This window comes from Anticarsia gemmatalis, chromosome 15 (assembly GCF_050436995.1).
Source record: "Anticarsia gemmatalis isolate Benzon Research Colony breed Stoneville strain chromosome 15, ilAntGemm2 primary, whole genome shotgun sequence".
In the NCBI taxonomy this organism is placed as follows: Eukaryota; Metazoa; Arthropoda; class Insecta; order Lepidoptera; family Erebidae; genus Anticarsia; species Anticarsia gemmatalis.
This window is the reverse complement of record NC_134759.1, coordinates 12,791,811-12,814,644: the sequence shown is the minus strand read 5'-3', so window position 1 is coordinate 12,814,644 and position 22,834 is coordinate 12,791,811. Positions and strand designations below refer to the sequence as shown.

The 22,834-nt window shown below is 46.8% G+C and overlaps 3 protein-coding genes across 5 annotated transcripts; 1 reads left to right on the top strand and 2 right to left on the bottom strand.

Moving 5' to 3' along the window:
* Positions 1-2,747: 2,747 nt before the first annotated feature.
* hfp (Poly(U)-binding-splicing factor hfp) lies at positions 2,748-7,554 on the bottom strand. 2 transcript variants are annotated; one of them, XM_076123217.1, is made up of 7 exons: positions 7,305-7,554; positions 5,469-5,619; positions 4,859-4,915; positions 4,567-4,786; positions 4,160-4,363; positions 3,906-4,046; positions 2,748-3,828 (listed from the first exon to the last, which is right to left on the bottom strand). In XM_076123217.1, exons 1-7 carry the CDS (start codon positions 7,311-7,313, stop codon positions 2,820-2,822), a joined length of 1,791 nt encoding a protein of 596 aa, XP_075979332.1. In that variant the 5' UTR covers positions 7,314-7,554; the 3' UTR covers positions 2,748-2,819. The 2 variants fall into 2 exon arrangements, with proteins under 2 accessions (XP_075979332.1, XP_075979333.1); XM_076123218.1 differs by lacking the exons at positions 5,469-5,619; positions 7,305-7,554 and adding an exon at positions 5,160-5,409.
* Positions 7,555-9,169: 1,615 nt separating this feature from the next.
* Positions 9,170-22,638, top strand: LOC142978808 (opioid-binding protein/cell adhesion molecule-like). Of its 2 annotated transcripts, XM_076123386.1 has the most exons (7): positions 9,170-9,483; positions 15,315-15,489; positions 20,610-20,758; positions 21,609-21,825; positions 21,901-22,076; positions 22,152-22,311; positions 22,392-22,638. In XM_076123386.1, the coding sequence occupies exons 2-7, from the start codon at positions 15,438-15,440 to the stop codon at positions 22,517-22,519; spliced, it is 882 nt and encodes a 293-aa protein (XP_075979501.1). In that variant the 5' UTR covers positions 9,170-9,483; positions 15,315-15,437; the 3' UTR covers positions 22,520-22,638. The 2 variants fall into 2 exon arrangements, with proteins under 2 accessions (XP_075979501.1, XP_075979499.1); XM_076123384.1 differs by lacking the exons at positions 9,170-9,483; positions 15,315-15,489; positions 20,610-20,758 and having other exon boundaries at positions 20,822-21,825.
* On the bottom strand, positions 17,702-21,191 carry LOC142978809 (uncharacterized). Its single transcript, XM_076123387.1, has 4 exons — positions 21,084-21,191; positions 19,186-19,391; positions 18,669-18,894; positions 17,702-17,877 (listed from the first exon to the last, which is right to left on the bottom strand). Exons 2-4 carry the CDS (start codon positions 19,388-19,390, stop codon positions 17,829-17,831), a joined length of 480 nt encoding a protein of 159 aa, XP_075979502.1. The 5' UTR covers position 19,391; positions 21,084-21,191; the 3' UTR covers positions 17,702-17,828.
* Positions 22,639-22,834: the final 196 nt, after the last annotated feature.

Genomic DNA, 22,834 nt, shown 5'->3' with positions numbered 1-22,834 from the left:
CGCTGTGAACCGTGTGAAGAAAGATTAAATAGAAAACATTTAGAAATCAATTACCTAAGTGCTAATAACTATAACTTTAAATCTTGATAACCCCCGATTTCACAATATATTTTTTTTTTCATACTTTTTATAGGTTGGTGGTTAGGTTAAGCCATTCTAACTTTCCCACCACCAACTTTCTCAGCATGCGAAGCCATTTGAGACCCTGTCTGAGTAAATTTGCAGACATTCGGTTAATCTCCCCACTTTAACCCCCCACAACTTTTAAACGGCTCCACCGATTTTCATCAAACATGTTTAAAAACACTCGCACATAAGTCACCTTTAATTAATAAAAACTAAATTGAAATCACTGCATCTTTTCGGGAGTTATGATGCCATAGACAGACAGACACACAGACAGACACGTCGAACCTTATAACACCCCTCTTTTTGCGTCGGGGGTTAAAAATGAATGGATATATAAATTGTACTGCATGGTATTATTGCAAATGTGCTTCATTTCCTGGAGATTTCAATAAAAATATATTTAAAATAGAATATTTGTATTGAGTAAATAAGAGGCTGACTACTGGGTAGCACATGGCTGACTACTGGCGAAATGGGGCTGACTACTGGTAAAAAGTGCCATATTTTGTTTAATGCGGATTTTTTCCATAATAATCTTATGAATATGATATTTTGTTAATTTTTTCTTAAAGTTTAATAAATTACCTTTCATACAATGACTAATGATTTTACATCTAGTTGTAAATGTTAAAAATATGGCTAAATGAAATTGACATTTTCACTAAAAGGCTGACTACTGGGTGCTTTACCCTACTTATTTATTGTTTCCACTACAACGTGGCCGGACTTATTAACCAGAAAAGGCAAGTGGGCTTTACATGAAAAATCCATGCAGTCAGCAATAGAGATGTTATGCAAGGAATATTGGACTTATAAAAGTATTTTGATTTATATGTGTCGTTTTATTCGCATGTTTTTTATTCGAATAGGTACGAAGGTGCCCTAACTATGGGGCACCTTCGTACATATTCTGGGTTTAGTTAAAATCATAATTGTGGATGAATCATTATATGAAACCATCTGTAATTTTGAAAATGAATCTCAGATAGTAAGACTATGAATTTAACTGCCCATTAATTTATCTATCAAATATATATGTATAAAAAAAAAAATAGTAATAAGCCCGCAGGGCACCTTGAGGCGAGCTGACGGGGAGTAGCGACCCCGCGGTACCTGAGTGCTCCAGGGGGAAGTCACCCTTCCTCATCTCCGGCTTGCCTTAGTTGGCTGGTCGGAGTGAAAACTGACGAGGAAGCGGTCCCCCGCCTCTGGCTTGCCTTCATTGGCCGTCCAGAGTGGAGTCGCAAGAGCTCCCACTCTGTTCGGAGGACGGATGCTGAGCGTAAGTGGCTAGTGGGCCAGTGATGCCGGACCCTCAGGGAGCAAGTGATCTGAGCGTAACGTCCAGCGAGGCCTCTCCGTCTTTCAGCCGCTCATGGCCCTGTTGCCCCCTTGTTGCTATTTATGCGACTTGTTTAGGGTGGCCCAGTTTGTGAGTTGCCAAATCTCCGCCTGCCATTTTTACATGTTTTCAACATTGTTATCGGTAGGTGCCATAGTCCCCGTAAATCCCCTGATTTCCAGTCCATAAGCACCCCATCCCAATAGCCCAAGTAGTTTTTCCATAGTCCCACACTGTCCGGTGATTGTCCTTGGGTGCATTTTATAGTGTAAACAGGGATAATCACCGGATTGTGACACCACACATCATTGAAAGATTAAAGCCGTCTAAAAAGGGCCTCTACGTGTTGGCTTTGGCCCCACGCACGCCTACCAAATGTCCGAGACTCTGTAGTCCCGAGATATAAAACAGACGTACATAATAATAAAATTTAATGTGAAAATCGTACGTGGGATTTTCAATGCAGTAAACTGACACTTGACACTACTTTTTTTAATGAGACCAACTAATGTAATAAAAAAAAAACAGTTTTTACTGTCGTCTGATTATTTATAATTATATTTAGAATATTGGCTGTTTGAAAGTGTCAAATTAGGACTCGGTAAACGTGCTGTTTATACTGACCCGAAGGAATGTATGCATATCGCAAATCGTAATCAATGATCCGGATTTTCCCAATATGTCTAAAGAGACTGAGAAATCTTTTGGAACACATAAAGGCCCATTTAGTGTGAAAAATATACCTGCGGTGTACAGAAACGAAATATGGCGAGTATCAAAGACAAATGATTGTACTTTTCAACCGTTTTTGAACCGGGTCGGATTATGGGCCTTTCACATTACCTTATATCTTAAAGATCACGTAAAACTGCGCTTATTGACAGAATCCGTTAATACATAGTAACGGATTAGAATAGATTTGTTATAAATATTACATAGTAATAGTGATATTATAAAATATATTTTTTACACTATTATTGGAGTTCTTTTTAATCGCCTTATTCAAGTTTTATTTGCTTTTTCTAAAAATAAAATAGTAAATTTAATTTTATAGTAAATTTTTTTTCTTGTGTTCTCCTCTGAAGAAATTAAAGATCGAAATTAATTCAACTATGTATTTAAGTATTCAATCTCGTTCAGTTTTAGCGACGTAACTATTTTTTAAGCATCGATAACCTGCAACACTGGGACTCTCAGTTTACTTCATCTAATTAAAAGTTCGACTATAGATAATTATAAAACTTAGAGGTCAGGGTAATAATGAATACGGCGAACAAACGGGTGAAATTTTATTGTAAACTCGTATAATGATGACTTAAAAAAATAATAATGGGTGAGCGTGACGGCGCTAGCCCGACAGGTCGCCGTGGTCGAACAGGTCCTGGTCGTAGAGCGCGGCGCGCACCGTGCGGCCGCCGAAGTACCGGCCGTGCAGGGCGCCGGCGGCCGCCACGGCCTCGTCGGGCTCCGCGAACTGCACGAAGATCTTGACGTCGGCGTGCGCCGGGTCGTCGTCCTCGCTCTGGCGCTCGTTGTAGATGACGAGGCGCTCCACGCGGCCCCACTTGGAGCACTCCTCCTGGATCTCGTGGTGCAGCGCCTCGTCCACCTCCTCCGCCTCCACCATGTTGCACAGCAGCACGGTGCGCGAGGCGCGGCGCCGCATGAGGCGCTGCATGACGAGGTGGCGCGCCGACTGCCCCGAGATGCTCAGCGACTCCTGCTGCTGCAGCGTGTCGGGCGACGTGTCTAGCAGCTTGCGCTGCAGCGCCGCCTGCTGCCCCGCGCCGTCGGCGGGCGGCGCGGGCGAGCGCGGCGCGGGGCTGGGCGGGCGCGGGATCACCACGCCGGGCGGCGGCAGCGCGGCGGGCGCGGGCAGCGCGGGCAGCACGGGCAGCGCGGGCAGGGCGGCGGGCATGGCGGGCAGCGCAGGCAGGCCGGGCGGCAGCGCCACGGGCAGCGCCTGCGGCAGCGCCTGGGGCAGCGCGGCCGCCAGCGACGGCAGCGCGGCGGCGGGCGACACGCCGAGCGCGTTGAGCTTGGTGAGGCCGAGCGCCACGGCGTTGCTGGCCACGGCGTCCATGGCCTGGATCTTGGCCGTGGCGGCGGCGGCGGCCACGGCGGCGGCGGTGGGCATGGCGGAGGGCTGCGGCGGGCCGGCCAGCGCGTTGGGCGGGGTGATGGCGCGGCCCACGCGCAGGTACTGGCCGCCGAGGTCGAACAGGTTCATGGAGGCGATCGCCTCGAGCGCGGCCGCCAGCGTGGCGTACTCGATGAAGCCGTAGCCCTTGTGCTTGTGCGCCGACGCGCCGTACGCCAGCTTGCAGTACGTGATGGGGCCGAACGCCTCGAACACGCTGCGGAGCGAGAGATACATAGTTCATAGAGTGGCGTCGAGTGACGGGCGAGCGGTGAGAGGCGGCGAGGTACTCACTTTTTGATATCGTCTTCGGTGAGCTCGGGGTGTATGGAGGCGACGTAGATGCGATTGTACTGTTTGGCCTCTTCTTGGATCTCGTCGATGACGGCCTGCGCTTGCGGCATGTTCGACGGTCGTCCCACCACTTTAATATTTCTGTGAAAGACGACGTGCGTTATAGACGGCATATTTGTTTTACTATTTTTATAAGTACACACCTACAAGGTCAATACAATGCTCTCGAAACACACTAGTGTAGAAGTCCGTACCTGCCGCCGAGCATGACGCCGTTCATCTGTTCGAGGCTCAGCTGCGCCGCCTCCGGGATCTCGTATTCGACGAAGGCGAACCCTTTATGTTTCTGCGTGACCGGGTCCCACGACATGTTGATCGATTTGATCGGCCCGAACGGCAGAAACGCCTGTCGTATCGTGTCTTCTTTTAACTCGAACGATATTGAGCCGACGTACACTCTGCCGACAAATAGTACACATATTCGTATAAAAATTAACTATATTTACTCGCCCGCCGCATCAAATCTAAAACTCAGATCTTTTCAGCTAGTGGATCACAGGCTCGACCTGCTAGAAGCGGGAACCTCGACGTATCGCTCTCATCACGGGCGTGCGTATGCGAGTGAGCACGCGTGCGAGCGTGCGCGGGAGTATGGCAGTACCTGCACATGAGAGCGAGCGCCTGCTGTCTCTGCACTTGCGTGCGCTGGGAGGCCATCTGCTGCTGCTGGTGCGCCAGCGTCTGCTTCATGAGCACCATCTTGATGCTCTGCTCCATGGCGTACTTCTTGGCGCGCGTCACCGCCTCGGCCTGCTCCGACGACAGGCGCGGCAGCGAGCCGCCCAGGATGGCCGGCAGCGTGGAGCACTTGGCGCCCGGACCTGCCAACGTTCGGCTCGTTACGTCACGGCGCTCGCGACTCGGCACGCCGCGGGCGTCGTCTCGACACTCACCTGTGAACACGTCTCCGACCTGCTGCAAGTCGTAGATGGGCGCGGCGTGGTATCCCCCTGTAACGGCGAAACTCGATTAGTGCGTGTCGTTTCCGATCGGTCGGCAAACAGCAGTGGACGCATGCACGCACGCTTGCACTCGCTCGCTGGCACTCCGCGCGCGGCCCCCGCCGGGTACTCGCACTCTCTCTCTCTCGCGCCTCGCGCTCTCGCGTCTCGCTCGCACTCACACTCTCGCGCCGGGCGGGGGCGGCGCTTGGCGCGGGCACGCGGGGTCGATGCGGTATAATGAAGTAGGTACATTGTGAGAGCGGCGGAGCGCTGCCGGCGCCGCAGCCGCTGCCGACGCGTCACCAGCACGCCTAAGCGTTTAGCAAAAACCTAACTTATATCTAGCCTGAAACAGAAAGCAGAAACACTGATCACTGAGGACGGTTTCGAAACGAAAGAACAGAGAGCGGGCGGCGCGGGCGGCGAGCGGCGGTCGGGCCGCGGCGCGGCGCGGCGGCGAGCGGCGGGCGGCGGCCTGCAACAGCGAGCGAGCGACCTGCTGAGTGCGGGGCGGCGGCCGGGCTAGTGCCCCGCCGCCGCCCACCCGCAACACACTCACCGGCCAGCGCGGCGCCCGGCGACACGGCCAGCACCGCCGGCACCGACACGCCCGACACGGGCGGCGGCGCGGCCGGCGGCGGCATGGCGCCCGCGGCCGCCAGCATGCCCACCACGCCCGGCGGCAGCGCCCCCGTCTCACCACCCTGCAACTGACACGATATGCGCCATTACTACCCACTAACATTTCATTAAGGGACAATGAGCCTCGCCCAGAAGAAGATTAGAAGTTTGGTCAGGTATCAATTGCTACTGCTACTCCCATGAAGATGGTTTGAGGAACCATTTCTGAGGAAAATCACTAAAGCATGCAAGGTGGTATTGATTGGCGAAATTATTATAAGTAGTGGTTGCCTAGGAGCCGAGAGTCTATAATTAATTTAAATTATAAGTTATTTCATACATACATATATAAAAATACACAAAAAAATAAATAAATAAACAGGTCTCTGGTTTGTATCCTAGGTCAGTCGAAATGTTTAAGTGGTTCTCCTTGTATAGCACATGCCATATAGTTTGAATGATAATGTTTGCTTGAAGGTGAATAGTCACTGGTCAGGGACGTGTGTGCCTCCTATGGATCTGATCATTGAATAGACATTTGGGCGTGATAACCCAACCTCCAAGCACCACAGCCTTCACCTACTCCTTCCCTACAGCTGCAGTATCCCATTTAGACACCTTACCCCATATTCTAGATTTCACTACTATTAACCCACATCCTCACCACTGCCAAACTTTCCTTTTAAAATTCCCCAATACTTAATACTTAGGATTTCCTAGGAGAATTGTCACCTGACAGGCGGCCATATGGAAAAATTAAGTAAATTAAGAACTTGCTGGACTGACCCTACTCTACTTGGGATAAGGGCAAATAATGGAAACAATATAAAATAACATATTTCAAAGAGGAGTACAGATGGCTGAGATGTAACAATGACAGAGCTCTTATATTCCATGCCCCGCACTTTTGACTACATTTCTTATTATTATGTTTGGTCTCTCTCACTGTAGCTTGCTATTCAGACTTAATTTTTTTTGTTTGTGTGGGAATTGAACTCACAACCTTCAAACGCAATGGTGGCGGAGTAGCCCAAGTTATGTTATCATTGAAACATACTTCATTATCTTCTAAGATTGTTACAACACAGGACATAATCATAATACAATGGCCCAGAGTTAGCATCTTCCAGCTATGCTAACTTTACTGTGTTTGACAATAATGTCATATGAACATGGGCAAACATTATACTAAATTAGTACTGTAATCATTACATTAAAATATAACATTAGGGATAAGTGAGATTACACTGTTGTTATTAACATCAGCAAATTAATAATAAATATGTCAGCATGGCAGTATTGCAGTACGTCACACTACAAACTGCATTACATTCACTAACTAAACTGTAGGACAAGCACCACACTCACACTGATAGTTACTAATAACAATAACAATTGCTAATTTATATGTAGTTAGTACAATGTTAGACATCTTAGACTAAACGAAAAGGGACAGACTAAACAATTACATTTTTGCTAAGATTTTCTTGCTCAGATAGTTTGACAACATGCTAGATATTAGTATCACTTGATAAAAATGAAGGATTGCAGTCGTCATGATCACTAGCCATGAGGTTGCCAGCTGCAGCCATCTAGCTGGTTACTTGCTAGATGTGGTTGCAATATTGTATTTATATTATTTTAACTTATAACCTCAATGTGCTCAATCTTGATAACAAATAGGGGTAAAAGCTGACAATAGGTCAAATAAACTACGAGGCGTCGCTCTATAAAAAACCCGGATTGAAGAGAATATCATATGAATATTTCTTACCAATTCCATATTTTGTGAAAACTTCTATGTAACGGTAAAGCACAAAACGCACTTCTCTACAAAATATAACTATTTTATCATTTGAAAAGTATTTGAAGAACGTTTATGACGAACAGATATCCACGCGATAACCAGCCACTGCACAAATATGATTATATTATCGAAAAATAAAAAGTGCTTTTTTTCTTTTGAAGTTTGGTTTTACTTGACTCACTGAACGCTACTCTCGCTCGGCAGATTTGACGTTATGATTTCCATAGACAACAAATAAGCGTATAGTGCCACAGAGCTATAAAGTTTACACAGATTATAAAAAAAATGAACGCAATAAATGAGAATAGTATAATATTCGATAATTCGCTGGGTAGTTGTTTATTTCGAACTCAAATTTGTTTATGAAGTTTAGAATGTAGAAATATAAAACGTGATGAGTGAGTTAGTTAGTGAGTAATCGAGTAATATGTTGCTCAAATTCACATTCGTTGACCCTGTATAGTTATGCGTTTCGTATTTTCAAGTAGATCTCCAAGTTTAGGTGTCGTTTTACTTCACAGTAAAAATTAAGGTAATATTCATGTTCTGTGATCAGTTGATCACGTACATATTAATAATTTCAAACTCTTACCAAAATACATACATCTAAAAATATAATCAAACTTTAAGCTTTCTTGATTCCTGCGAAGAATTCGAATACTTTAACATGTTTGATTTAAACTAACACAAAAAAAGACAACATGTCAACGCTTCCTTCAGGGTGGTCAAAAAGAGTATCTTATTGCGCCCCCGCCTTATAATAATATAATCTTAAGCCAACCTATCGGAGTCCAAGTGTTCTATCGAAACAATGGACAAGGTACCTACTCAAATATCTTTTTTTACGTTACAATTGAAACTCATCACTGCGACACGAAAGTTGAGGTTCCAGGCCCCTTCGGTAGGTATTCTAATAAAGTAAAGTTTTCAGTTGTAACGAGTACTTACGTGAGTATTTTTAGTAGCTCTAGATTGCAGATGCGCGGGGTGCGAGTAGCGGGGGCGCTAATCGGCAGCGGCCCGCACAATGCCCTGGGGGTTACATTGTTTCGTCACGCACGCTTTAAACAAATAAATAAATCACATTCGTTGAACAGCGGGAGTCAGGACTCAGGAGGCGACCCATTTATTTACATACTTACTTACTAAACGAAAATATGGTAATAGGCGGGTCTCAGAATAATAATGAATTAGATGGTTTGCTTAACGCTATTATATCGTGACGGCTGCGCGTGCGCGCCCTTTGATTTCCCAGGCATAACGTGGTGCTTTTATTAGTTTGGGGTCGGGTTTAGGTACCATTGTTCGTTATCTAGCTACCTATATTAATATAGCGATTTTAATGAATTGAGTATTTTTTTGTTCAATTGATATTCATGAATGATTAATATATAATAGGATACAGGAATTAACGTGAACACGCATTTTACCTTAAAATGCATGGTCGCAGTCAGCCTGCGACCACGGCGAGTGCAACCTGCGCCGAGGCATTTTAAGGTAAAATGCTTGTTCGCGTTAATTCCCGTATCCTATTATATATTAAACATGCAACGCGAGAATTTAAAAGTTATGATACATGAATGATTTCCTAATGAGATGGAATCGAAACCAGATCTGTGGTTAACAACGGTTTATTCCTTCAAGTGGTAGCGCTATGATTGTAGTTACCAGACTTTACCATTTTGCTTGAGCGCTATAAATTTAAGGTTGCGTGAGAAGATACTATCCTGCTGGTTTGTGAGTGGTCAGAGGAGCGTCTCTACACTAAGTAGTGAGTGGACGCGGGCGCAGGGTGGTCGATAATAGTGGATATGGGCAGGGGCGCGCCGCGAGCATGGTCGCGCACGCACCCGGAGTGGGTCGGGAGTCGGGAGCGCTCGCCGCGTACTGCGTTCAGTCGTGAGTGCTAGTCAGTAGTGGCGAGCGCTGGTGTAGCGCCGGTCGCGGAGTCTGAGCGTGCGCGTGCACTGCGCGCTGGATCGTGCGAGTGATGTGTTTGTTGAGCGGTCATGCGGACCTCATCCTCTCCCTCATTGAAGGATTACTCTGTGTAACAATATTTTAGTGTTTTGATAATATATGAACCTGCTGGCAACATACTGCGTAACGTCTAAACAACGTAACAAAACTAATAATAAACTAGAAGGTATGGTTACATGTTTATACGACCTTTTTATTTCCAATCTGAAAGTCTTAGGGCCAGTCAGTGTCAGCTAAATAAAGTGACAGCAAATGTATGAACACAACTGTCAAAATACCGTCTGCTAAACTAACTAAGACGTCCAGAAATGGTGAAACCGGGCCAATGATAAATTGTGAAAGCATTAGATCATAAGAATTTAAACAGTTTTTATAACTTCTAGCCTAGATTATAAGTAAGTAGGTACCTACATATAAAACCTAAAGGCTACATCTACGCAGACTGTGCAATAGTTAGTGTAAGTGTAAGGTACAATGATGATGATGAAGGTGTTTATCGAAACATCAAAGCATCAGAAATCATCCAGGTAGCTGCATTTTTGTTAAACCTTAACGTCATTTGTTAACAATGGAATATTTTTATATCCTAATTACCTCCTTTAATTAGGAGAAGTAAAGTTGACTTTCATACCCTATTTTAGTTCGCTGTGGGATGGTTTTCTAAAAACCCGGAAACACATATTAATTAATTTCAAACGAGAATTCCAAAATTGAAGGTTCATGCTCTAGCTTCGAAAATTGCGAACTTTCCTTAAAACTTTTATCCCTTATTTTACCCCCTTTGGGGTGAATTACTAAAATACCGTTTCATAGGGCCCTTGGCCAAAATTCATGTTTTTAACTTCAGTCAGGAGAAGTAATTTTATATGTATGTACCTACCTTCCTGTAGATTTCAACTTAAAATTCCAGTCTCTCCAAATACCATAAGTCAGTCGTGTGATCGGCTTCGATGGCATCTCTATCGGTGGTTGTAACTCTCATTATTATAAGTGTATGTATCGTATGTAGTACGTCCTGCACACGAGAGAGCTGAGCCCTAGCAATGAAATTATGGAAAGACTAATCATATTATAATAATGAGATACCTAACTATTCATTTTAATTGTAATGATCATTGTTTAACTGTTGAGCACACATCTACACTCGGACACACCACCCGGTCACTATACTCTAGTCCGCGGAGAACATTATAACGCTGCTGTGTTCTTGATGTTATAAGAGATTGTCACGTGTTAAGTGTTTCAGTGCGCGGTAGACTAGAACAGAGGTGTTGGACAATGTCAGTTTTAAGAACAACTGTCTCTGTTGCGCGGTCGGCAATGTATACCACTTCCGACTTTCTTCAGACTTTGATTCCCACTTCGGACAAAGTACCATTAGTCTTTTCCTAATTTATATAAAACTAGCTGACCCGGCAAACGTTGTTTTGCCGTGTAAATTAAAAAATATATAATATTTATTTTACTATTATAGACACTGACCACGCTCGATGATCGAGTGGTCAGGACCAGGAGTGGTTGTGGTCACGTGTTGTGACCACTTTGTATTGTAAGAGACGGGCTCTGTAGCGCGCTGCGACATGCACGTGGACGAACATGCAGATATCTTACAATTGACTTAACTAAATATTAAAACAAATCACGCTCAATATAATCTAGCTATTTACAAGGTACAAGAATGTCCCGAGGCTAAAAGTATTGCCAAAAGTCCTACACGCATTAGCTAATGTTGTAAACAAACATCTCGACAGGTTCCACAACAGTTTAAATAGTAAACTGTTCTAAAAATAAAATAAACACACTTACATATATTATAATGTAAAGCTGTTCTAAAAATACATACTCGGATTTTCCGCCTAATTGTTAACATAAGCTAAGCCATAGAAATAATGCATGCGCGGGCTTTATGAGAGCTAAACCTGCTTCCACCACATGTGGACACGTGAGTTTACGTGGCCCTGTGTCCAGCGACAAGCGACCCTTGAACAATGCCTGTTGATTTTGTCTAGCTCTGCTTCCAAACTATCTAGATCCGTAATAATTCGTGCCGAAACTACCGATAATAATAATAGATGATTTATATGATAGAAACATTACCTACATCCAAAAGTATGTAACATAACTAGGCTTTATTCAGCCAGTTTTATTGAAATTAGCCGATTGTCTTTGTTTATAGTCACCGTTGGGCCCTAGGAGCAGTGACCATGTAGACCATGCAGTGATTACACATAGAAATTGTTGTATTAAAATCAAAAATAAACTTTGGAAAATATTATCATACATATTTAAATGTGGCTGCGATTTTAAACGTTTTATATGCTACCGTTTTATGACTTCCTATTAAAAGCTGTGCGGAAGGAGCGAGAAACCGGAAAATAACAAGAGTCAGCAACAGAGTCACGTCATCGTTAGGGCACGCAAATAGCTCTATTTGGCGCCTACAGTGAGTCGTCCGCGCGCCGCACTCTCGGCACTCTCCGTCAGTGTGGGTACCTCGCGCGACGTACTCGCGTGATTGATGGACGCCGGGAGCGCTCTCAGTGTCAAATGATCCACATCCACCGGCAGTGACGGCTGACGACGCGCCACTGACACTCGCACTATCATCCAACTCCAGCTCTCCACCTGTCCACCAGCGTCCCACCTAGCATTCACTGTCGTTGACTCATCTCTCATTGTAAGAGCCCGTTGACTAACAATCAGACGATATCCTCATTTATTCTGCTGCACTCACTTATGACACCGGTGACAGTTTATGATGATGTTTGGATTTTCACACAAAAGCTCAATAGCTTTTCAACACACTAAGGAGATCATCCAGGCTCCATACATTTTTGGGCCTTTTTCAAAGTCCCGGCCAACAAAAGAAAGTGGCATGTATCGATAGAGCTAGCCATTGGAAGCAATAGTTAGTATGGCACGAAACCGGTAGGATCGCTTTGAACCGAGTTGTACAGGTTCGAAGATTCATAATATTCAAACATTTATTCATTTCTGAAAGTATTGATTTTGCTAGAATTAACTATCTAAAGCAATTTTGATTGTGAAGCGACCACTCTGAAGTTGATTTAAGGTCGTAGGCACACGTATCAACTCAGAAACGGGTCGTCACCGTATCAACTCGAGCTCATCAGTATTATTTGTATGTAATTCCCTACTGTAACACACTTATCGGAATCGTTATGTGATCGCCCCGGCTCACGACGATGGGAGTGGTGCGTATGCGCATTATGCATACACAAGCACTCAGGGTGAAGTGCGGGGCTATGTGCAAATTCCGATAGAAGGGCGGGCATACCCTCTAAACCGCAAAATGTGTCCTCATAACAAGGGCCCTCATCACAAATCTTGCCCGAAGCACAAAAGATTGTTCCACATGCCGATGAGTCGGATATAACAACCCAACGGCGAGTTGGATTCCCCCAGCGACTAGCGCAAGGTCAGCGCATCCCCCCTTAGCGAACCCAAGATGCGAAATAGTCCGCTGTAGACTTTGCATTACTTGAAGATCTCAACTCAGACAATATTTCCTATTTTTTGTTATTGAGTCGTTAGTGTTATCGTAATAATATTATATTCGCATTGATTTATTTGTAATACAACAAGAAACTGATGATCAAGGACAACACTTAATGGCACACAGCCTAGGTACTGTATATGATAGAGTGAACTTCGTGATACGATACGTACTCCGTTCCTACGCCGAAATGATTCTTTACCTTACCTTTCTTCACCTACCTATAACCTATAGTTAGACAAGTTAGTAGAGACTAGAGAGCCTTAGCATGCACGATCAATTTATATTATACTCAATTAACAATTTATTCTAAATAAGTATATCCAAAATAAAGTAGCTGTAATAAATAGATCACCGACAACTGCATAAGAAAATTTAGTAAGATAGAGTTTTGAGTAGAGTGGTGCAAGAATTTAAATGAAATGGTTGGGGACTCATAGTAAACATGATACTATTCGGTAGCGAATGTGAGCGGAAGCAGGTCGCCGTGTAGTCGGGGCCGTGGGTCGCTGCGGCGTCGCTGTGTCGCTGTGTCGCCGGAGTACAGTACATACGATGATACGAGTATATGTCAGATGTGTGTGGTGTGTAGTGTGTTATAGTGCGTGTCACGCCGCTGCCGATATTTAGCTAACCTTTGCGCGGTATTCTGGGCGCGCTATTTGCGGGCCCTCCGATACTGTCCGCAGAAATAGCCGCACGGCACGCGCGCGCGCACACTTACATGCACGCCATGTGACACTGTCACTCACACTATCTGGCGGACATGGCACTCCCGGCTACGTCACTCGGAATCACCCAACAGAAACTATTTGATATGTAGCCGAGTCATTTCTATACTTCATTGTTCCTTCGTCGTAATATAACTATAGCTCGATACAAGTTAGCACCTACAGGCCACAAGCCACATATATCTTACATAGGTACTTGATGTTAGTTCAGGCATTTGGAATAAAAAAAGCTACGCGTAGAGATAGAACGAGAGAGTCGGCGACCGACCGGCTGTTCCCGCTGTGTTGTTTGTTAGTGTTGTTTTAGGCGTCCCCGGCCGGTGCGCGCGGTGTTCCCCGCATCGGCGCGCAGCAACACCTCAGCTGTACGACTGTACACTGTACACTGTACGTGCCATACGTGGCGTACGTGCACATGTAAACAAACATTCCGCGCACATCACGCGCGCTCGCACGCACCCACACGCACACTCGCGCGCACTCACCCACACAAGAGCAGCGAGTTGCCTGTGTGTGCTCTCTTACCCTAAACATGAAAACTGAGCAACCACCAGGGCACTGTGGCCAGGAACAATGAACTCGACTACCGCCACTACACGACACTACACTAAACCCTAGTACAAAATGAAATGCGATAAGACCGACATGTTGTAGTTCGATGCAATCGATACTGGTGGCAATGTGTCCTGTTCCTGCGACGAGTACGGCCACAGGGTGGGCGACTATCGTAGTGGAGAGAGTCACCGCGTCGTAAAGCGCAACTAATAGCAAACACATGGAGCGCATGGAGAGTTACGACTGTACGATAGATTAAGTTAATGAGATTGAGTGAAGAGAGCCGCTCGCGTTCCCACCGTATCGCACTTACAACGAGATCTGTACGTTGAACATTTAAATATGTAAATGGTTAACTACCTACATGCAGCTATGCACACAGTAAACTGAACAGTCCTATAACTACGTACCTGCTATGTGCATCAATGATAAATGTAAAGTTCTCTATTAAAGCAAGTAATATGACGGTACAAGGTACTATTATTATTAAGCCTGTACCAAGTGTTTTAGCAGAAAGTCGTCAAGCGGCAGTTTCAGTAGTGGGCGAGGCTCGCAGCGAGTTGGCTCGCGGCAGGGTGCCACCGAGTGCCACGCCGCTGCCAACTAGCACTGCACCGCACAATTTTAGACCAAGCACTCACACTAAATCTTGTTATCTGCCAAAAGCCTGGTTGTATGTGCAATATTGTACATACAGCGTGAACCTACTACACCTAGGAGCGCCAAAGGAAACTCATACAAAAGACATCAACGACTCACCGCGCCTCTACCAGCGCTAGCTCTCACAGTGACTGTGTCGCCACATCGCTCACTGTTATATACGTGTTGTCAACGTTATTATTATATAATCTTACACCACTCATGATCTTGCAATTAATCTCGCGGCTGATGGAAGCCTACGACTTTCACAATTTAGGTCATTAGGCTTACGGACCTGACGGCGTGGTGATTTGATGACATTGACATACGATATTCAATTTTTACGTTAGCTTCACTTAAGTTGATCGAAAGTCATGGGTATTTATTTGCCTTTATACAAGAATTGTAGACAACAACACTAATTAGTATAAGAACATTTTCTTGAAATATAAAATGTCGCATATACGTGGCATCGTGAAGGTAATAGTATGTTATGTATCGCTGTGGTTTTTGCTCGGTGTATGAAGTATGAAGCAGTGGCGCGTGGTGTTGCAGGTGCCGCGCCCATGAGCGCGCGCGCTGCGCCTGGCGCCCCGAGCGTCGCTGCGTGCCGCTCACTCAGCCTGCGCGCTGACTCTCGACGACAGACCTAGGTGAGCCTGCGAGAGGAGGGACGACATGTTTTCACACGTGACGCTGCTTCTCCTAGCGGCGCTGCCCGCGCTCGCAGGTCAGTCACTCACTTTTATATTTTGACGTTAAGCTGGATTTATACGGAGTCTTAACTAATTAAGATAGCCAAATATAATACAATTTGTGAATTGAATCGATCGTTACACGTATTGCCGCAGTACGACTAGCGCAGATCAAGTGGTCACGCACGCACCATTTACGCACATTTAGGTGCGCACACACATTGTCGCACACACGCACCGTCCGATGATCCCGATACTAAAATAACACCTTAACTACACTAGGAATTGGCAAACATCCACAGATACGATATAAACGCTTCACTAGGAAACACATAACACAAGTATCTAATGGATTGCTCATTCTCATGATCGATTCCCAAACTCTCCGTGTTGTCACAGTTCGCACTCGAGTGTACATCGCATTTGCCAGTATACACTAATCTATTGCAATCGTGTTCAACGAAACCAGAGGAAATCATTGTAAAAAATGAATAGCGTATCGAGGCCACTCAAAAACGAGAAAGGAGAGATAAAGATGGAATTGTTAGGCACGAGCGCTATGTTTAGTACACTCAGCATCAGCATATAGAGGTATTTATGTACAGTGTTTAATTTTAAATCTTACTTTTTTGTTTAAAAATCTCTATTTAATTATTGCTAATGAGACAATGTATACATAGCTATTTCTGACACTGACTGTACTGAACGCAGTGTTCTTATAATGCCCGTGCGTTAGAGGCCTTGCTTAAGAAGAATTCGATGTTGATGTTCCAAGCTAATCACAACTAATGATAACAATGGTGTGAGTGGTGTGAGTGGTGCGAGTGGTGTGCACTTGACGAGAGATGTTATTATGACAGAGGCGCAGTCGCGAGCGGCGAGATGTTACACGTTACGTGTTACTGCGCGAGCTCGGCGCTACGCACATCAACAGATTTCAAACATGTAAACATGCGCTGAAATATTTACACTTAAATCATTTCCGCACTCAATCTATTACACTGCGAACAGATAGATCTCGTCACTCAATTATATGTATTATTCAACCATCATAATATATAAATGTTTATTGTTTATAATATGTAATAAGTATAAGTACTTATTTATGTTGCTCAACCACAAAACATCGCCGTGGCAGGTAGATGACAGCTGCCCGCGAGCACCTCAGTAAAATACATAAGTACTTATGTAAGATTAGACATCTTCCAATCTTTATTAGACCCATGAATGTAGATACCCTACTTAATCAATATGCGATACTGATGAATTTTCCGCGGCAGAGGATATCAATGATAATGGTATTTCTCTGCAGGATATACAAATATTCTAACATACCCGCACCTTTTATATAGGTAATATAGGGATGTGTTATTGTTTCGTGGGATTGGTGAGCGGTGATGGTATGTGATGGTAACAGCGACATATGTGGAGTGTGGAGGAGGCGCGGGCGCGAGACTGACTCACGCGCACATGTGGCTCACGGTCCCCGCGGTGACGCCATGTCCGCTACTCCCAGCACTCCCACCGCCACTGAATCACACCACAACTCAATAAATCCTAGCGACCACTTTATCAACTAACAAAAAGTTACATTACCTTACGTTATGTAATAATTAGAGACAGTTATTATTAGAAGCGTGTACCCTCAAATAAGCATGTAAGCCTGAACTTTTAGAGCCAAAAGAAAAGCCTTGACATTTATTCAGTGTTTTCTCGCAGTCCTAGCTCATTTAGCACTCGCTATTCGTCGAACTGATACATACACAATACGGAGACAGAATAGCGAAAGAGATCATCGGAAAAGTAAAGTGCTTTTAATGATTGAAAGAAGTATTTACAAATTATAGAGTAGTAAGTAGAGTATTAGTAAATAAAAAAGTTATAGAGCGAATCATTAGATTGCTACTATTGATGGACTGTTTGTTACACATCAACGATACAATGGACAAGTAATTCGCAATTGAGCGTCGTTTTCATTTAAGTATATCTTTTAGAGTCGAGACGATTGTATAGTGAAATCTCTTTCTCTTTCTTTAACGTTAGAGTGAAGTTGTAGCATAGGTACATTTTATGATCATGTTGGTATGCGTTATGTCAACTTGCATTGTGAGTATTGGTGAGTTTGTTGGCTGAGGCCTATGTGGCGGCGCTGTCGTCGCTCCGGTCAAGTCCGCTCGCGCGCTGGCCGGTGGCGGGCGGCGGGCGGCGGCGGCGGGCGTCGCTCGATGTAAACATTTTAACCAGTGGCCCTTTCATGTTAACTGTGTCGTCGTCGTGTTGCCTGAAGCAACAATCATCTCCGCGTGCGCCCATTGTTTGTAGGTCGAGCTTCAACCATTGTCTAAATGTGCATGCAAACTACCTATTGCTTTTACTAAACTTGTAGACCGCTTTTTGGAGCCGGAAGACCCAGCAGTAGAGATCTGTAAAAGTCAAGAAATATTAATTGTTCGAGGACTATAATCAAGTAAGCTATTGATGAAAAAATTCATTAGGTATTGATACTCATCAGTCCCTATAATGCAATGCCAACAAACCCATAGACGAGCACATAATATTTTCATAGCATCGTTTAATTGAATAGAGCTTTGTCTTAACACTAAACCTTGTGCGAAACTTTCAAGGTTCCCCACTTGCGTATTGTGTCTATTTGATAGTGTTAACACTTTTAACATGGTTAACTAGGAGTGTGCTCGAGGTGAAGCGGAGCGGCAGCGATGTGACGGCGACCGTTATTTTGGGAAGTTTGCTCTAGAAACCGAACCCCGGCAATGTCACAATGTGGTTAATTGCCCGCTATTTTAAGATTATTTTGTAAATACCGAACCTATTGAGAAGTAGGTACCTAATGTTACGAACTAAACTGACAGCATGTAACACGGTAACACTACAGAATAATGGTGTATGCTCAGTATGCTGTTCCCGTCGTATTGAAGTTGAAATTTGGTTTTAAGAAACCTTACGAAGTGTAGAGGAGCATAAGAGAGGATTTTTGGCCGCCTTCCCCCTCCCGAATGTGGTAAAAAGGGGGGGAATTAACATGAAATATCAGCAATAAAAAATGTTGTGAAAACGGGAAAGCTAAACTCCGCGTGGACTACGTGTTTTGCAATAACAAAGAGCCATCGATATAAGTGCAAGCAGCTGTGATGCTGAGCAAGTGCAAGTGGTACCATCGGATGAGAGAGCAGCCGAGTATACACAATATACTTACATGTAGGTGTGTACACGTGCGAGCGTGCAGGTGCGCACACGTGCGGCGCGGCGCGGCGCTGGGCGGGTTGCGCGGCGGAGGCGCCCGCATGCAAGCGCCGCTGCATCCGCCTGATTCATGTATTGTGCACGCAGCGAGCGCCCCCCCCCCCATGCGACGCGACGGAAGTCGCATCTCATCCACCACATTATACATACATATGTCATGTTATATGCGAATATTGTACCTGCAATGTAGGTATTATTTTTAAACCAGCACAACACACTCATCCCACTAGCTACAGCTTTGTCTTATTTTTTCACTAACACAATGCACGTTTGTCGATGGTATTTCGTTGATAGGTAGGTACCTACTGAATCTTTCATTCCGAATTCTATAGCTTTGTTAATCATGTTTAAGTAAGATTGGCATATCCATTTTCCAAAAACGTCAGTGTTCTTTGTAATCAAAGTTGCATCCGGCTAGGCTAGGTACGTAATATAATATCTTGACCGGACATGGTTGTTTCGGCAAGTACCTGTGTCGCATAGGCCGCGAGCAGACGCCCAGGTGCCATCATTGTGGTGACTGCCCCGATACGGCGCTGCATACGCTGGCACACTGCCAGGCGTGGTCGTCGCAGCGCCGTCAATTGACCGGGGTGGTCGGGAGCGACCTCTCGCTCTCGGCTGTGGTTCTGTCCATGGTCGGGAGCGAGGCAGCGTGGTCGGCCGTCGCCTCATTCTGTGAAGAGGTCATTTCCCTCAAAGAGGCGGCGGAACGGGAGCGAGAAATCAACGCTCCCCTCCCTTCCCGCGCAAGACGCACTGGGCGTCGTAGGCGCCGGGACGATCTCCGGCCCCCGTGACGCGGACCTGTGGGCGGCGGAGGCGGAACGCTCCGTCGCCTGGACAGGGAACAGGTCCGAGAGGTGGGGAGTGCGCTGTGTGTTCCTGGCGCACCCCCGTGAAGTGGAGAGTTAGGGGGGGGCAACCATCATGCCCACCCCCACTCGAAGTAGGGCCCGCATCCAAAGCGGGCCGTCACCGGCTGGGACGCGGAGTATCCGATTGGAGGTACCGCGTCCTGGCCACTTTGTGGTGACCGTTGAAGGAACACCGTCAGGTTTTTAGTCGGTATGCCCATGTTAGCCGGAACGCCTTGCCGGCGGGAGAGCCCGACAGACCCCCGCTTTCCTCCCTGGGGCGGGACATGCAGTAATGCATTTTCCTGACGCAAAAAAAAAAAAAAAAAAGGTACGTAATATAATAATGATTGGAAGCGGGCCGCGAGATATCGCGTCCGGCGCGGGCGCGTGTGTTTACGTATAATTACACAGATTGCAATGTTTACATTGTCGGTGGCACATGAGCACATCAGCGCTCGAGTGCGCTGAAGTGCGCCGGGAGCGGGTCGGGAGCGGCGCGGCTCGCTCGTGTGACGTCAGCGCTATTCATTCACAAGCGCACTACGACGTCGCTCCACTTGTATAATGTACAATCTCACGTACAATATAATAACATTCGCGTAATAGTCCTCACTTGATTCTCTGTTCCCACAATACAACGCGTGCATGTCGGGCCGAGAGCCAAGCGCTGTGCGGAACTAAGCATGGAGAGATCAATACACTTCAATACTGAACTGCCCAGAGTTCCCTACCGAATATAGATAGCGAGGCAAACATCGTTCTGTATAGCCTGGATAGAAAATTTTAAACAGGTAGTTATTTGCAGGCAGTATAAATTAAGTTTATAAATTGAGATGTACCTACCTATATATTTCTTTCGTCCAGTAGCTCGGTCTGCTACAGTCGGTACTATCAACGAGCAAACGAGTTCTAGCAAAGAAAGCTACTAGGTATTACAATTTACTTGCCCCACAGAACCAGGCCGTCATCCAGTTCGATAGAAGGGTGTTTGGTCGTGACGGCAGTGACCATGGAAGGTGTGTGTAATGTTCCAGGAGTGGCGAGAGGCGAGGTGGTGGTGAGCGCGGGCGAGGCGGCGGGCGCGGGCCCGGCGTTCGCGGCGCAGCAGCCCACCACGGTGGTGGCGCCGCTCGGACACGACGCCACGCTCGACTGCACCGTGCGCCGGCTACGAGACAAGTCGGTGCGTGATGCTCGCCTCTAGTTCTAGCACGATATTTAAACCGCTACTAACTGTTATTATAATATTTGAGTATAATATATATAATATATATATACATATATATACTTATATGTTGTAAGTGCTGGTGGCGAAGGATCCACTCTATTATTAAAAAAAAAAAACACTGTTGAAAGAACATCAGTGAGCTGGTACTTCGCCGCGGAAGTGGATTCATTAGAAGTTAGGAGCACCGGCGCGCAGTACGGCGCTCTTGTGGCGCGTCACTCACGACACGCGCCTCGAGGCGTAAGTGCGTTACAATAATGTGAAATGACGGATTACTCACGCGGTTCTAAATCGAAATAAAGCCAAACCCAGAAACGAATCTCGTAAACAATTCAACCGGTGTGCCAGAAATATCGCACAGATGAATCGACCAGTATGAAATGTGAAACGTTTTAAGAGATGCCATGTGGCGCGGCCGATGGCACGCGAGCGATGCGGAGAGCGCGGGCGCGGGCGGCGGGCGGAGGCGGCACGCGTATCCTTGAGCGACGTCACCGCGCGGCTATAACCGTCCACCTGACACTGATCGTGAGCGATTTGAAAAATGCCGGTCAACGACTCTCCGCGCACCCCCCTGGGCCAGCGCCACATCGAGCGGCACGCGCCGCCGCCCCCGCACACTATCAACTTCCCGGAAGCGCCCCGTGCCAAAACTATCTCTACGTTCGCATCGCACCGTAATCGCATTTTTGTATTTACTCATCGTAACAGTTGTAGGCGAGCTCGAATCGTCCGACTCGTCAGGTCACCCGGCGCAGAGAGCGAGAGAGAGCGGTGTGAGTACAGTGAGCGCGTGGTGTCGCAGGTGTCGTGGGTGCGGTCGCGGGACCTGCAGATCCTGTCGCACGCGGGCGTGGTGTTCACGGCGGACGCGCGCGTGGCGGCCCGCTCGGCCGCCGCCGGCGCCGACACGCGCCACTCGCTGCACATCGAGCGCCTGCGCGCCAGCGACGCGGGCCGCTACGAGTGCCAGGTCAACACGGAGCCCAAGATGAGCCTCTTCTTCAACCTCACCGTCGTAGGTGAGTGTGCGGCGCGCGTCTCATCCGTCACTCCCTTGTCGAGTACGCGGCTGACCGATCTCTGTCGCGTTTCAGACGAGCCGGTTCCGGCGGTGGTGGTGAGGGCGGTGGACGACAGCGAGGTGTTCGGCGCGGAGGGCGGCGCGGCGACGCTGGCGTGCGAGGCGCGCTACGAGCCGCCGCCGAGGGACCTGCCGCTGCCGCCGCTCGACGTGCGCTGGCTTCGACGCGACGCGCCTATCAACCTGCAGGTGCCGCTCGTTCCTAGAGTTGGTAGTGCGATTCACAATAATCGTCGTGTGTCAATAACGCATATTCCGGTGCAGAGTTCCCGCGGCGGCGTGTCGCTGGACACGGAGCGCTGGGCGGCGCGCGCACTGTCGCGCCTGACGCTGGCGGAGCTGACGCGCGATGACGCGGGCGACTACGTGTGCGCCGCTGCGGGTCGCGTCGCCGCCCTCACGCTGCGGGTGTTGCCGCGCCTCGGTAGCTAGCACGCTGACTGGCGTCTTTTCGTCGTTACGATTACCGTAACTGTGGCTGACTGGCGATTTTACTGTGTGCAGAGTTGAGTGCGGAGGCGATGCAGCGGGACGAGGGCGCGGCGAGCGGCGCCGAGCGCGGGGCGGCGCGGCTGTCGGCGGCGGTGGCGGCGGCGCTGGCCGCGCTGCTGGCGCGCCGCGACCGCCGGTGACGGCCAAGCACGAACGACACGTGCAACTTCTGTATATTTTGACATTGTAAATACTGTACATACGTAACGTGTTCCCGCGGGAGAACATAAAATAGAGTAAATATCTCGACAGTTCTGTATGCGGTGTTTTCATACCTCACTATCACTACCGTTAAATAAGCCTACTGATCACTGATCACGGTTAACGGAATCTACATTTTGTACACCTCTGCCAGAAGCGAACCTTGAATACAAGGCTCTCTACTAGGTTGTCAGATTATAAGGACTCATATTGTATAGGGAAAGATGTTAGGAATTAATTTGGAAGTAGTCATA